The 16,468-nt window shown below is 46.0% G+C and overlaps 2 protein-coding genes across 2 annotated transcripts; one reads left to right on the forward strand and one right to left on the reverse strand.

Moving 5' to 3' along the window:
* The first annotated feature begins 3,225 nt into the window (after positions 1-3,225).
* On the forward strand, positions 3,226-4,737 carry LOC123152315 (probable methyltransferase At1g29790). The gene has a single exon (XM_044571887.1). The coding sequence runs from the start codon at positions 3,433-3,435 to the stop codon at positions 4,735-4,737; it is 1,305 nt and encodes a 434-aa protein (XP_044427822.1). The 5' UTR covers positions 3,226-3,432.
* Positions 4,738-5,512: 775 nt separating this feature from the next.
* Positions 5,513-11,510, reverse strand: LOC123147582 (E3 ubiquitin-protein ligase CHIP). Its single transcript, XM_044566847.1, has 8 exons — positions 11,210-11,510; positions 8,475-8,542; positions 8,313-8,376; positions 6,943-7,014; positions 6,330-6,463; positions 6,113-6,242; positions 5,922-6,032; positions 5,513-5,827 (listed from the first exon to the last, which is right to left on the reverse strand). Exons 1-8 carry the CDS (start codon positions 11,327-11,329, stop codon positions 5,702-5,704), a joined length of 825 nt encoding a protein of 274 aa, XP_044422782.1. The 5' UTR covers positions 11,330-11,510; the 3' UTR covers positions 5,513-5,701.
* Between the last annotated feature and the right edge of the window lie 4,958 nt (positions 11,511-16,468).

Here is a 16,468-nt window from a genome sequence, read left to right on the forward strand (position 1 = left end):
GACGTACGACTACATCAACCGCGTTGTCATAACGCTTCCGCTTTCGGTCTACGAGGGTATGTGGACAACACTCTCCCCTCTCGTTGCTATGCATCACCATGATCTTGCGTGTGCGTAGGAATTTTTTTGAAATTACTATGTTCCCCAACAAATTTTGCCTGACATTATTTCTGAGGAACAATCTGGTTTCGTTCCTGGAAGATTGATCACGGACAATATTATATGTGCCTATGAATGCCTGCATTTCATGAAGAGGAGCAAATCCAAATCCAACAGTCATTGTGCTTTGAAGCTGGACATGATGAAAGCTTACGACTGGCTAGAGTGGTCGTATCTGGAGGCAATTATGATTAAACTTGGCTTTGCAAGATCTTGGATTGGAATTGTCATGGGCATGATCAAGTCAGTATCGTTTTCAGTACTTTTTAATGGAGAGAAACTAGATCGGTTCAAACCTACCAGGGGTATTCGACAGGGAGATCCAATCTCCCCTTACCTCTTTTTTATTGCAGCGGAGGGCCTTTCGTGCCTTTTGAAATCTGAAACTCAGTCATCGCATTTCGTGGGAGTACAGGTGGCTCCGACAGCTCCGGTTGTTAACCATCTTCTCTTTGCTGATGATAGCCTGCTGCTATTCAAAGCGAGTAATGAGGGGGCGACTACAGTGTCAAACCTGTTGACTACCTATTGCAATGCTTCTGGCCAGCGAGTGAACAATGCAAAATCATCAATTTTTCAGTAAGGGGTGCCCTCAATCTGTTCGCGATGGCATAAAAAACTCGCTTGATGTGCACAATGAACAATTGAGTGAGAGGTATCTTGGCATGCCCACTGATGTAGGGCACTCGAGGAACGGAACCTTCAAATATTTGAGGGACAGAGTGTGGGAAAAGATAAAAGGATGGATGGAGAAGTTATTATCTTATGCGGGTAAGGAAGTATTGATAAAAGTAGTCGCCCAAGCTATTCCGGTTTATTCTATAGCATGCTTCAGGCTGCCGCGTGGCATTTGTGAGAATGTGACGTCAATGATCCGCCAATTCTGGTGGGGAAGCAAGAGGGGTAAAAGGAAGCCATGCTTGGTTTCGTGGGAAGTATGCACTAAACCAAAATCTTTGGGAGGATTAGGCTTTCGAGACATAGAATTACTCAACCTATCCCTCCTTGCAAGACAAGCATGGCGCTTGGTTGAGGGGCCTGCGACATTGAGTGCAAGGATACTAAAGGCTGTATACTTCCCATCGAACTCTTTCTTAAATTCTGAACTGGGAACCCATCCGTCGCAGATTTGGAGGGCTATTATTGATGGACGAAATGCTATTGCACAGGGCATCATTAAGCGGATTGGAACGGGCGAAAATACCAATATATGGATAGAAAATTGGTTGCCCAGAACGGGCATGATGAGGCCGATCTGTTCCCTTGTGGCAAACCCACCAAAACTAGTTTCTGAACTTATAAATGTAGCTACAAGTACTTGGAAGGAGGAGGAGTTAAGAAGGGTTTTTCTTCCAATTGACGTGAATGTCATATTATCTATCCCACCGTGTACGAAGAGAACAGATGATTTTTGGGCTTGGGGAGAAGATCGTCGAGGCAAGTTTTCAGTCAACTCGGTTTACAAGATGCTCTTCAATATCAAAACCCAAAGGGAAATTTTATTGGCCGGTAATGGAGGCTCTTCAGCATACGAACAGGAGAAGAAGGCGTGGGTGTCTTTGTGGAACATCAAGGTTCCCTCGAAACTGAAAAAATTTGTATGGAGATTGTGCAAGGACTCGGTACCAACTTCAAACATTTTGCATCATCGACATGGCCTCAACCCCGGCCTGTCTGTTCTGCCCAGCGGAGGACAGCTGGAAACATGCTTTAATTAACTGTATTACTGCAAGGTGCGTTTGGTCTCTTTCGTCGGAAGAGATAGTGGAGCATATGTGTGACAACATGAGTTTAAATGCTAAAAACTGGATCTTCACAATGTATGAGAAACTAAAGCATGAAGAATTTACTCGCATGATTGTTACTCTTTGGGCAATTTGGAGATCAAGGCGTAAAGCCATTCATGAGGATATATGTGACAGCCCTATGCAGATCCATCTTTTCATCAATGCTTTTTTGAGGGATATACAGATACTATCAACGCCAGTACAGCGGACTAATGCAAGCCGGATGCCCAGGTCAGCTCTTTGGCAACCTCCGCCACTGGATCACGTGAAGTTTAATGTTGATGCCGCTGTTTCAAGTGGAAAATTTGGTGCAGTTGGAGTAATATGTAGGGATGTGGCTGGCACTTTCCTGGGTGCCTCTTCTCTTACTTCCCAACACATATTTGATCCTGTTGCATTGGAAGCATTGGCGGTAAGAGAGGCGCTGGCGCTCGCGGAGGATTTATATGTGCATAAGATACAAGTGGCGTCTGATTGCAAGATCGTGGTGGATGAAATCAAGAAAGGTATATCGTCGAATCATGTGGCAATCGTACATGAAATCATAGAGAGATCGAATGCTTTTATTGCTTGTAATTTTGTCCATGAATTTAGGAGCTCAAATTTCGAGGCTCACAATCTTGCTAGGCATGCACTTTCGCTCGGGTTAGGCCGCCGTGTCTGGTTAGGCCTCCCCGAAGATTTGAATTTTATCCCTGTAATATTGTGACAATTTAAATAAAGCCTGGCGAGGATGTCTCAAAAAAAAAACGTTCTTAGCCAGTTTTGGGAGGCTTCTAGAAACTTCCGGCTAGTTTTCTTGTTTCCATCTGGTTTTTTCTTTTTCCTTATTTCATTTTTTATTTTTTATTTTTTATTTTTTCTTCGTCTCACGAACTTTTTGTGTCCTGCGTCTCTTCCTCTCGTCCGAATCCCCTGTCTTTCCGATGGCCGCTCTCCACAAACGGCGTCAGCATCCTCTTCCTCACGTCTGGGCGTCTGGCGATCACCGCGGCCACGGGGTGTGAATGTGTGATACTATGAAACAAAAGCAAACATAAACTAGAAAACATGGCATGAATCTCTAAGCAAGGACGGACCGACTGCTATCATTTCTTTAATCTGGCTAACTGGCTTGTAGCGAAGGCAACCATGGACCTGGATTCGCTCCTCGCATTTCGCTAATGGACACCAAACGACCTCCAGATTCACCACGGACTAAGCAACATGAACGTGCATTAACGTTGTAGTAGTAGTATGGATCTGCAAGCGTCTTACTCCCTCCTTTCCACGTCCTACGCAACGCGATTGAATCAAGCTCGATCGATGGATCCTCCACTCTAAACTATCATTACTAGACTAATAACTCTCTACCTAGGTCGTTAGCACTTGGCACTTCCGATTAACTAATACTACATGCATGTCGCAACTCGCGCGCGCGAAGAATTAAACCAAAACTTGCATCGCCAACAGTAGCTAGATACAGTTTGCGAGGGGGAGAATCAAAATGGAGGGCGAACTGCTGGGGAAGAAGCAACTCAGCCCCCGCAACGGGAGGCGCTGGTGCAGGTGCAGCACGACCACTGTGACGCTGCTGCTCTTCCTGGTCACCAACACCGCCTCCATCCTCCTCTCCTCCGGCGCCGGCGCCTCGGTCGTCCGCCGCTACGAGCCCGCCACCGTCCGCCTCTGGGACGACTCCGCCGCCCTCCTCGCGGACCTCAATGCCACGCGGTCTGCGCTCGAGTCCAGCCGCGTCGAGCTCGCCGGCCTCCACGCGCGCCTCGGCACCGCCACCGCGCTCCTCCAGACCCTCCTCGCCGAAGCAGCGCGCGGCGGCGACGGTCAGCGGAAGGAGGAGGCGCCCGCGTCCGGCAATGGGTGGTGGGCGCGCGAGCTCGTCGGCGAGCTCAAGCTGGCTGTCGGGAACGCCTCCGACGGCGAGGCGGCTCTGGGCCACGCGTGCGGCCGCTTCCAGGACGAGCTCGAGCGGTACATGGACTACAAGCCCGGCGGCGAGTGCCCGTCCGACGCGGCGCTCGAGCACCTGCTCATGCGCGGGGGCTGCGAGCCCCTGCCCAGGCGGCGTTGCCGGCCGCAGTCACCGCCCGGGTACGCTGAGCCGGCGCCGCTGCCGAAGAGCCTGTGGTCAATGCCGCCGGACACCAGCGTCGTCTGGGACGCGTACCACCCGTGCAGGAACTACTCGTGCATGGCGAGCCGTGGCTTGGGCCTCGACCTCCGCGGTCGCCGGGAGAAGGGCCTGTGGACGCGCGACGACGGCGCGCTCGCCTACTCCGTCGACACGGCGCTCGCGGCCAAGCCCAAGGGCACGGTGCGCATCGGGCTCGACATCGGCGGCGGGGGCGGCACGTTCGCGGCCCGGATGCGCGAGCGCGGGGTGACCGTGGTGACCGCGACCACCAACGCCGGGGCGCCGTTCGGCAGCTTCGTCGCCTCGCGGGGGCTCGTACCACTGCACGTAGGCCAGGCGCGCCGCCTGCCCTTCTTCGATGGCACGCTCGACGTCGTGCACGCGGGGCGCGAGCTGACGAGCGACTGGATGGTGCCCGGCGACGGCGTGGCGATGGAGTTCGCGCTGTTTGACGTCTACAGGGTTCTCAGGCCCGGCGGGCTGTTCTGGCTCGACCACTTCGTCTTCCCCGGCGCGCAGCTGAACGCTACGTATGCTCCAATGCTTCACCGCGTGGGGTTCAAGAGGCTGCGGTGGAACGCCGGCCGGAAGCCGGACGGCGGAGTGGAGAAGAACGAGTGGTACCTCTCGGCGCTGCTCCAGAAGCCGATGACATGACTTAGGCAAGAACATGAACTAAACAAAACTGTTGTTTGCAACCGAAGTACTGCTGGGCGGTCTGAGAACATTGTAATTTTTATCTATCGGGAAACAGAACAATTTCATCATGCGTTTTCTTTTAGTACTTCGTACTATTTTGCCCTACTCAATTCTCATCGAATTCAAGTTTACTACTCCTACCATTGTTATTTCTGAACTCAACTATCTACGTAGTTGAGCTAAGCACACTGGACTTGGATGTTGTTCGACATTCCTAAAGCAAAATCCCGAATCCAAACAATCCACTACCAGCAATGATGTACACCCTCCTTCAAAAAGGAAGCCTATAAAACTTGTCTCAAGCCAAACAGTGCAACGGATTGTTGATCGCAAACTCAATCGAACATTTGACTTCAAGACAAAATTTATAGGCCTTCTTTTGGGAGATGGAGAGAGTACATTATACTCCCTCCGTTCCTAAGTGTAACTCTTTTTAGAGATTTCAATAAGAACTACATACGGATGTATATAGACATATTTTAGAGTATAGATTCACTCATTTTGCTCCGTATATAGTCTGCATTGAAATCTCTAAAAAGACTTATATTTAGAAACGGAAGTGTCTATTGAGGGATTATAGGAACCTAGTCTTACCCCTGCAAAGTTGCAATGCAGAGAGACTGGTTCAAACCCAAGACATCTTGACACAAGTGGGGAGGACTTCACCACTGTGCCAGGCCTGCCCTCTGCTCTGAAAACGTTTAGGAACACAAATAGCCAAAGGATGTGAAGATATCAGCAATTGTACTTGCTAAACCCAACTATGTATTGCCCATGACAAGTTCTATGTATGATCCAGTCCAATTTAACAACACTCGAAAGTATGTACAACTTCCTTGATGTCAACAGAACAACATAACTATGTATTGCCAATCTTACTTCCAATCAAGGTGTACCCTACCAATTCAATTGTACAAATCAATCACCTGATCTTGTAAGCCCAACCATGTTCCTTCAAAAATACATCTACAGCCTCCTTGACGGCAAGGTTTGATATTAGTTGGAATGGTTCCAGTGGTTCACGGGTCACAGGGTCAAATTTCCCCACCTACGAATTTGAAAGTCTCATGAGTTTGGTACGCAAAACACGAGTATCCAAGTATGTCTCAAGAGATTTATGTTTATTTCACGCTTCTGCTTACCCTATTTAAATGGTCAAGAATCACAGCCCTCTCGTAAGTAATTCCGCTTGGAGTGATCACTGGATCCCTGAAGATATCAAGTGTAATTTTGCAGCAGAGATGGTCAGGAACCTGCACAAAATGCATGTTGTTTGATTATTAGACCAGGCAAGCCAGTATAAAAGTAAGCACTTTGAAAGGCAGTTTCATACTTCTGTTGGAGTATCAGCCTTTGCAGCTTTCCTGAAAACTTCATCTAGCTCATTTAGATGCTCTTCAGACACGTCTGCAGTTGGATTATCAAGGCGGTTATAACTCTTTAGAGCTTCTTTACATGTTGCACTGCAAAAGGACAAATGATATGTTAGACAGGAACTGCAATACATCCCACTGATACGCAATGCAGGGAAAAAAATATTAGTTACGCACTTCAGTTTATGCATTTGAGAGGATCGCATTTTTGATAGTCCTTCCCATTCAATGTATTTTGCTTTAGAAAGCTCTTGCCATATCTCTTCAACCATATAGCTTGCAGGATGTGCACCCCTTCCAAGCTCCAAAGACTAATTTTGCATAGTTTGGTTCATCAGTAAAAATGGCATAAACATAATTGTTTTGCAACTAAAATAACATCATCAAAAGAGCAAACTACATCAATGATGGCATTTAGCATCGCACTTTCCTGTTTGTGTTGGTAGTTAGTAATACCCATGATCAACTCCGCACAACAATTTTCTTTTACCCAGATTAAGATCACATTTACAAATTACCAAAATGAGAGGACGAAAGATAGGGCAGGTGGATGTTAGTAAGATGTGTTCCCAATCAATATTGTGTCTCTGAAAAGGCCAAATTAGTACCTAAATAATACCAAATCCAATTCAGGAGTCCAATACAGACATCAGGAAAGAATGCCAGTAAGGCGCAATTAAACCATCACCCATAAGTGGGTTACTCACGTTAATGGTAAGTCAATATTTTCTACAAATAGTCAGATTAATACTGATAGTTGGAGCAACAAAGAGCTTAACAAGAGAGGAACCTTTTCTAGTGCTTTTATTCCTCCAGCCAATTCTTGCCTGTTGAGAAGTGCAAGCCCAAGCATGTAATGCGCCTACCAACAGAGTAAAAAAAATATTGTCACTACAGACAGAAGAATAAACATACTAACATTGCAAGGAAAATATTACGATGATGCTTTTTCAACAAAACGAAAACTATGTCGCGTGTAGTGTAACATCAAGTTCGAACAGTAGTGTTCAAGCCGATTTCAAAATGTCCAGACCTGAAGCAATCATCTCTTACTTTCTCTCTTTAAAAAGGAAGCTGAATAATCTTGAAATGCTACATGTACTTTTATGATTAACTTTTTACCAAGGGTATTTGAAGCATACACATTACCTAAAGCAAGAACATTATAGGTTTGCTTACAGATTCACGAGGCAATTCATACATTGTCTTCTAGTGATGATGAATGTCACAATACATTCAAGGACATTTTGCTATAGTAAGAACAAGCACTAGAGCCCAAAATAAAATGATACAGGACTTCTTAAATGATTTGGCAAATCAGGTCTAAGGGGCTGTTTGGATTGGAGCCCTGGGCTGCCCGTCCAAAACATTGGTCGTTGACCAGATTTCGTTGCCCGTTTGGATGGCTACCCAAAAATTGGCGCGCCCAGACCACCTCAGTTTCTCTAGTTCAATCCTACGCCAATTCGTTGGCGAGTTATCAGCGGCAGATTCGCTCGCCAATCTTTTGGCTAGCCCAGGTTTGGCGGGGCTGGCAATGGCACGAACCAAACAGCCCCTAAATTTCAATCTTAGTCAAATGAACCAAACAAAACACAAGCTTGATATTGAGTTAACAATGAGCGCAGCTACATAGCTACATATCTCAAGTAACCTCCCAGCTGAGAGGTCAACACCGTGCAACCTCAAATTGTTCATATGTCTAGGTCCAGTTTCTTAGATAAAAGGTGACAGCCCGACTTAATATTAATAAAGCCACCAAGCATCCGACAGAGTTATCAGAACCATCGAGCACACGACAAGGCATAAGTAACAAGTTCAAACGGCCACAACCAGCATGAAGCTTCACGGCACACAGGCCGGCAAAACAAAGAGCAAACTAAGGAGACGACACTAGAGACCTTCTAGATGCAGTTTCCAATTGCAGGATAATGTGCACACTAAAAGATCCAGTAATACCGAATAAAGCCTAACTTAACTAGAGTGTGGATACATGCTACAAGGAGTTTCTCAAAACAGGGTAAAAGATCAAATCCATTACATCTTTGGTCAAAACGGAAAATGCTATTTATTTGCACTACAGGAATCGTGACCTTGGAATACATAAACAAAGCATTTAAAGAGGTTAACTACTAAATAAAGCTCAAGACACAAACCCACCTTAACGGAGTGGCTGTCATAATGGATAGCCATTCTACAATCTTCCTCAACCTTAGCCCACTCACTGCCAAATTTAATAGCAACACAGTACAATGTAAACCTTGGAGTGCATCGAAGACGAATAAGACGCGACAAACAAATGAAAATAGGAGTTGTACATACTTCCGCTTCTTATAGCACAGTGCTCGGTTGGTCCAGTATACTGCAACATTTTGGCAGAGAGCTATAGCCTGTTAACCAATAATATGCCGCAGTTAGCAAGGAAGGTGTAAATAATGCAGGAATTTCTAAATAAAAAGGCACACCAAGTTGACAGAATAAATATTTCTACAACTGACGCCATGAAGAGAAATTTTAAGACGCTCCCAAACTTTCTGGGCCATTCATTTTTATTGATCCAGGGAGCAAGACTAAACATGGTAACCTATTACCAGGCTCGGCCCTGGGGCAGGGCAGCCAGGGCAACGACCCTGGGCCCCTAAACCTCTAGGAGGCCGGCCCAGCTAAGTCGGCAATGATTTTTAGAACCCAGCGCTGAAGTGTCCAACCAAATCGATAAATGACAAACATCCAATAAACTCTAGTACAGGCAGTGGCGGCCCATGTGCATCCTTTGTTCGCTTGACTGGTGGAGTGCCATTTTACTCTAGCTAGCTAAAAAAAACTATTTCCTCCAGAGCAAATGAGAGTGCATTTGCAACAATAGTTTTCTCGTACAAAACAAAGGCCACCTCATTCTTGCTCTTCTCTTTCCAAAACGATAACATGCACTGGCTTTGGTGAAAAGCATAAGAAATACTCCTGGTTCTAAAAAATGATTTGCATTCTTCTAACTTTTTCACACACAACAAAGAGTAGTGGGGTCAATAATATGTGTAGAATTTTATGTTCCATAGCACTTTCTGTCGCATGTGCACTGAAATCAAACTTATAGCACCCGAGGCTGCAGTTTTAGCTCCTCATTTTCTCTTTCATCATACTTCAATCACTATTTATTTCACATGAACTTGAAGATACATAGTTCGTTCTTTATCTACTTGCATCAATTTTTTTCTTCTAATTCATTCCTTAGTTGTTCTAAAATAAAGGGAGCACAGGCACCTAGGACCCAGGTGTGCGAAAACAACACCCGCACAGGCTTTGCCTAAAAGCCTAACCACAATTTCTTACGTTGTCACAACTAATAATGCAGGAGATATATCAACCGACAACCTCGCTTGCTGCAGGAGTACTATTATTCCTTCTCCAGGTTCAGCTTGTACCTTGAATGTAATTTGTCTTTTTAGGCATGTTTGGGCAAACATAGAAGTTAATATCACGAAGTTAACATAGTAACAGAGAGAAATGGCTATAAGCCTATAACTATAGCTTTGCACTAGTTTTCAATTACTAAGGGCCTCGGGCTTTAGTTTGGTCCCGGGAACCCTGAAATCCGAACCGTCCCTGCCTATTTTACCTCCTAGGGGGTAATAGGTCACCCGTAACTACCAAATAGGCATCAGTGTCTTTTGTATTTGGTATATTGCGCATCAACGGAATTGGAAGGTCTATTGCATATGTATGCATCTGTATAGGTTAACATGAGAAAACATGTAACATGTACGTGACAACACATACGTGTCTGAGCAGTGTACTACATGCATACATGTGTACGATCAATCGAAAACAAGTCTTAACAATGTACTACTGCTTTCCTGCAAAAAAATGTACTACTGCTATAACAAGGTGTACGTAAGCCTGAAACCATTTCTATGTTGATTTTGACAATGTACTAATGTTTATATTAGATGAATTTGTAGTTTTATTTTCGTGAAATAAAATACGGTTGCAGCATGCACCTGTTTGAAAGTATAACATGGAGACTACATTATGTCTATTTCCATTTGTGCCACATGTTTCGAAGTTAAGCACATTCGTGATTCATTTCATTGTATTATCCAAAAGAAAATAATTAATTACCTTCCTTATAGTCAGATACGAGGAAAAGTAAATGGCCTTGCATCTTACAAGATGAAAGGCACCGGCTATTCTATAGTGCACATGGTCATATAATTCCACCTATTTTTAGCAAATAAACGGTTTGGGGGTATTCACTTCTATTAAATCATAGAGGGTAAGTTGGAACATCTTAAAGAGCTCATGATCTGAAGAGGCAAAACAAGAAGAGTTCCGAAGCAACTAGAACTAAATTGTAGTCTTAGCTGGATTGCAAACATGTATGACTTGCCACAACATTCCATCTTTCTTGTGACCATAGCGAAAGTTATAATTTGTAGAGTTCACATATGCAACACTTCTAGAGATACGTGAGTAGTTTCTAATTTCTATGCCCAGGTGTAAAAGTACACCATGATGCAGAAACCACATTTTCTCTGTTCTCTCTTCTCCGGGGGTCCGGGCAGGCCTTATAAAAAGCATCAGCATTGAAAATGAATACCCAAGATAAGCATTGGCATTGAAAATGAATACCCAAGATGCTTAAATGTGACTCATCCTGCATTTCTTACCTGCACAATGACATAATGGTGTTCTGTTAAGTAGCTCCTCTCAGCTAACAAAGAGGGAAGAATATGTGTAATCACTGATCAAACCACCTAACTGCTCACAGGTAAAAGCACACATATATAGGTAATGGCATAGCATTCCATGTCAGATAATTCAGCAAAGCTACAGTTGGTAGAATTCGGCAGGAATTCCCGATGATTGATCAAAGCGACGGCCCACAACTAGCCACGATCCTCGGTAGAATGGGCTCCGTCGTTTCAGACCGCTAAACCATTCCGCAGCACACGGATTCGTCTGAAGCAAATGGAGCCTAGCGACTCCAATCCAGCAAAAAATGGGCGCGCGAAGATAAGCTAGCCGCGCGGCGGCGAGCGCGAGCAACCCCTGCTTACCCCGGTGTAGGCGTCGATGGCGGCGCTGATGCGGTCCTTCTTGAAGCAGGTGTTGCCCTCCTGCTTGAGCAGCTCCGCCTGCCGCTTCGATCCCGACGCGCTGTCCGCCGCCGGCGACATCTCCGGCGGCCCTGGCTTCGTGCCGGCGAGGAAGGAACGGAGTTGGTGGATGGGTGGGAGAATGGGGGGAGATTTGGGTCTGGAAAAATCGTCGCGTGCGCCTCGAGGCTTCTTCCCCTTTCGAATTTGTATCGATCCCCCGAACGCGAGACGAGGAAAACCTGGGGTGCGTTTTTTCCGTTTTTGCACGGAGGCCCCTCTATTTGACTATCCAAGGGCTAAAATTCAGACGTTATGGCTCGCATTCGCGGGTGCGCTCGTTGGAAATTTGGACCAAATATTTGCAGCTCGGTAAAAAGTTGATTGTAATAAATTACTACTGCTTTTTTAGGGAATCTAATAAATTACTACCTAAATTACGATCAATCTTACTTACTACTAAGTTTACAGTTCACAAAGTAGACATAATCGATGTAAAAAAAGTGAACTGTTTTTTTTTCTTTCGAGCAACAGGCAGGAGCTTTGCCTTTTCATCATTAAGAAAAAAAAAAGAATTGATCAATTTATAAGAAAAGTTGGATGAAAACCGATACATCTACGATATACGCACACGCTAGATGAGGATATGCACCAATTGAATCCCCGATAGTGCCACCCAAGTGACCGGAGACTCTGCGACACCCTACAACACAACACTTGGATCTGGAGCCGCCGCCCCGACATCCACACCGGCCCCGAGGTCGTGCACCAGTCTAGTTGACGGCTTTGCCACCCTAGAGGCCAAAGCCAACACCCTACACACATGAGATCTTCGGCGCCGCCGCGCCGACTTCCACACCGGCCCCAAGGCCGTGGACCCACCTAGCCGACTGTCATGTTGCCCTAGCGACCAAAGCCAAACACCACACACGATAGACTTCCGGAGTCGCCGCTCCGACTTCCACACAGGCCCCGAGGCCGCGCACTCGCCTAGAAGATGACGAAGCTACAAAACCACAGAAGCCACCGCCAACGGATAAAGGACCGGACCTCCAAGGCGTCGCCCCCAAAAGGGAAGCGAAGAGGAACGCCTTTGACGGCCACTTCGGCCAAGGTCGAAGATTGGGTGTTCACCTGAAGAGTCCATGGCCTAGATGCCGAAGGAGGTGAAGGGGCTGCACGACGACGCCTCCAACGAGGAAACGACTACCTAGGACGCCATCGATGCCGGCATCGACCGGGGTCAATCTAGGCTTTCACATGGAGCTCACCAAACTCATCGTCACCACAACAATCACAAATGACGGCGGCCAAGCACGCTCACAACTCGCCACCGCCAACCACCACCTACACGGCCGACAAAATCACCACGCCCCCCTCGCGCTGCCATAACAACCCCAAAAACACCGCCAAGAGCGGCGGCGCTGCGCCGCCATCCTGCATCCTCAGTGCAGTGGAAGATGTCTCAACCCCACCACCGCAGAAGCTAGCGCCGCTGATGGTGCGGGAAGGAATTGGCCGGAGCCGGACCACACACAGCCAAACTGTGCCACAGTGTCACCCACTGCCAGCTGAATCAAAGCAGCCCACCACACACCAGATCTGGGGCTGCCCGGGCCAGATTCGCGTCGCAAAAGCCACCGGGACCCGCCACAAGAGCACCAACCAGCTAGGTGAAGGAAATATGCCCTAGAGGCAATAATAAAGTTATTATTTATTTCCTTATATCATGATAAATGTTTATTATTCATGCTAGAATTGTATTAACCAGGAACATAATACTTGTGTGAATACATAGACAAACAGAGTGTCACTAGTATGCCTCTACTTGACTAGCTCGTTGATCAAAGATGGTTATGTTTCCTAGCCATAGACATGAGTTGTCATTTGATTAACGGGATCACATCATTAGGAGAATGATGTGATTGACTTGACCCATTTCTTTAGCTTAGCACTTGATCGTTTAGTTTGTTGCTATTGCTTTCTTCATGACTTATACATGTTCCTATGACTATGAGATTATGCAACTCCCATTTACCGGAGGAACACTTTGTGTGCTACCAAACGTCACAACGTAACTGGGTGATTATAAAGGTGCTCTATAGGTGTCTCCAAAGGTACTTGTTGGGTTGGCGTATTTCGAGATTAGATTTGTCACTCCGATTGTCAGAGAGGTATCTCTGGGCCCTCTCGGTAATGCACATCACTTAAGCCTTGCAAGCATTGCAACTAATGAGTTAGTTGTGGGATGATGTATTACGGAACGAGTAAAGAGACTTGCCGGTAATGAGATTGAACTAGGTATTGAGATACCAATGATCGAATCTCGGGCAAATAACATACCGATGACAAAGGGAACAACGTATGTTGTTATGCGGTTTGACCGATAAAGATCTTCGTAGAATATGTGGGAGCCAATATGAGCATCCAGGTTCCGCTATTGGTTATTGATCGGAGACGTGTCTCGATCATGTCTACATAGTTCTCGAACCCGTAGGGTCCTTGCGCTTAAAGTTTCGATGACAGTTATTTTATGAGTTTATATGTTTTGATGTACCGAAGATTGTTTGGAGTCCCGGATGTGATCACGGACATAACGAGGAGTCTCGAAATGTGAAAGTGCTAGTGATCGACTAGAGGGGGGTGAATAGGCGATTTTTAAGAAAGTCTTCAAAACATGGGAGTTTCGAAGACAAACGATAGAAATAAACCTATTACCATGCAGCGAAAGGTAGACTACACTAAGCAAACCATAGTCAAGTATTCAATGAAGTGAAAGCACAACAACTAATGGCAGCTAGGCAGTATGGATCAGGTAGGAAGATAGTATGAAGCCAATCAGAACAAGCAGTCACTCAGTGAAGACAAAAGATAATGCAAACAAACAGTGACTTCACAAGGATCAACTGTAAATAAAGAGATGAGAAGGATAGAACCAGTGACTCATTGAAGACAATGATTTGTTGGACCAGTTCCAGTTGTTGTGACAACTGTACGTCTGGTTAGGGAGGCTGAGATTCAACTCAGAAGACCATGTCTTCACCTTATTCCCCTTGAGCTAAGGACACCCAGTCCTCGCCCAATCACTCTGGTAAGTCTTCAAGGCAGACTTTCAAACCTTCACAAACTTCATTCACCGGCGATCCACAATGACTCTTGGATGCTCAAAACGCGACGCCTAACCGGCTGGAGGATTCACAGTCCTCAAGTGTAATAAGTCTTCAGATCACACAAACAGGAAGACTTAAGTGATGCCTAACACTCTTTGGCTCTGGGTGTTTAGGGCTTTATCCTCGCAAGGAATTCTCTCTCAAAGGCTTCGAGGTGGGTTGCTCTCAAACGACAAAAGTCGTACACTAACTCTGAGTAGCCGACCGTTTATGGTTGTAGGGGGTGGGCTATTTATAGCCACTAGGCAACCCGACCTGATTTGTCCAAAATGACCATGGGTCACTAAGGAACTGACACGTGTTCCAACGATCAGATTTCAAACACACGGCAACTTTACTTGGGCTACAAGCAAAGCTGACTTATCCAACTCTGGATAAGATTTGCTCTCATAGTCTTCACTCGAAGACATAGGATTTTGGCTAAGCATCACTTCAGTCATTCTGACTGGTTCTCTTGGACCCCACTTAACAGTACGGTGGTTCCTATGACTCAACGAAGAAGAAAAAGAACGACGAAACAACTAAGTCTTCGCGCTCCATAGTCTTCATGCGATGTCTTCTCTTGTCATAGTCTTCAATGTGAATGTCTTCACATACCACCTTTGACTTCAATGTCTTCATACATTTTTAGGGGTCATCTCTGGTAGGAGAACCGAATCAATGAGGGACTTCTACCTGTGTTATCCTGCAATTCTCACAAACACATTAGTCCCTCAACCAGGTTTGTCGTCAATACTCCAAAACCAACTAGGGGTGGCACTATATGCACTTACAATCTCCCCCTTTTTGGTGATTGATGACAAACTGGTTGAAGCTCTCGGTCATTTAGGACACGAGACCGCCTTCGAGGCCTTTGCGCAATGGTGCTACCAGTGGCGTCAGTTTGAGAGCGAGGGGCACGTGTGTTGCCATCAAGGGGATAAACGCGCGAGACTGCTTGAACTCCTTCAATAGGCTGGGTGAAGCTTTGGTGATCAACATTGTGAAGATAAATGGGATCCTTAGCAGGCTCTGGGTAAATAGCTTCAACCGACAGATCAACCTCTGGCAAGAAGACAAGATGATTGCACGCAGACGGCTGATAGTTGATTGCAGAGTGAAGCTTGATAAGGTGCATTACCCATGGAGCATAAAACTTTAGACCAAAAATGTCAGAGCCAGATGCAGCCATCTGTCTGATGAAGAAGTCTTGAGCATTGAAGCTGATGCCATTGAAGATATAGAAAACCAAAGTCTTCATTGCTCCTTCAAGCTTTGCTGTAGATGAATGTCCTTTGACAGGCCATAGAGTCTTTCTGATGATATGGTAAATGGTGCGAGGCAGATACTCTAGGTCTTCAACAAAGAATTCAGATGGGTATTCAACGTCGTGAGGTAAAGGCTTCATCATGCTCAGCATTTGACTCATGTTGGGTTCTGGCTTCTGAAAAATGCTTTCCAAGGTATTCTGGTGTTGTTGACAACCTGGTTCATAGTATTCACCAGGAGTGGTCAGGCCTGTGAGCTCAATGATATCAAGAGCTTTGGCTTCATGATGGACATTGCATGTCATCCACTCAAGGACCCAAGTCTTTGGATCCCTGTTGTAGCCTCGAATGTGAAGAGTTGCATAGAACTGTAGCAGAAGCTCTTCATTCCAGTGTTCCTTATCTGTGACAAACTGCAGCAGTCCAGCATCTCTGAAGCAATCCAACGCTTCTTCAAGGCAGGGCAGGCCAGCTATAGCTTCAGAGTCGAGGCGCATATGTGGAAATATGCGCCCTTGATTGTATAAGACGCAGGAATCGTAGTTGCGCTGCTGATAGCTCCAGAACCGATCTGATGAAATGCGAGGTTTGGTATAAGGGTTCTTGGCGCTGTTGAAGAAGGTGTTATGTGCCACGAAGCCATTCACATTGAAAACCCCAGGTGAAGTTGCATTGCCTGGGAATCGTGGAAGTCTTGGCTTGGGCTTCTGGACGGAAGGTCTGTGCTCGACATGATAGTCAAATTGGGGACCCGCAGTAGGTGGAGGAACCAGAATGGGCCATCGAACCATAACAGGCTGACC

The sequence above is a fragment of the Triticum aestivum genome, chromosome 7A, assembly GCF_018294505.1.
Source record: "Triticum aestivum cultivar Chinese Spring chromosome 7A, IWGSC CS RefSeq v2.1, whole genome shotgun sequence".
Taxonomy (NCBI): Eukaryota; Viridiplantae; Streptophyta; class Magnoliopsida; order Poales; family Poaceae; genus Triticum; species Triticum aestivum.

Excerpts from the sequence above, each read along its gene's own strand:
- LOC123152315 (XM_044571887.1), top strand. The coding sequence starts at position 3,433 with ATGGAGGGCGAACTGCTGGGGAAGAAGCAACTCAGCCCCCGCAACGGG.
- LOC123147582 (XM_044566847.1), bottom strand. The coding sequence starts at position 11,329 with ATGTCGCCGGCGGCGGACAGCGCGTCGGGATCGAAGCGGCAGGCGGAG. Across the intron at positions 8,543-11,209 it reads CCATCGACGCCTACACCGGG|GCTATAGCTCTCTGCCAAAA; the intron begins GTAAGCAGGGGT and ends ATTGGTTAACAG. Across the intron at positions 8,377-8,474 it reads CTGTGCTATAAGAAGCGGAA|TGAGTGGGCTAAGGTTGAGG; the intron begins GTATGTACAACT and ends TAAATTTGGCAG.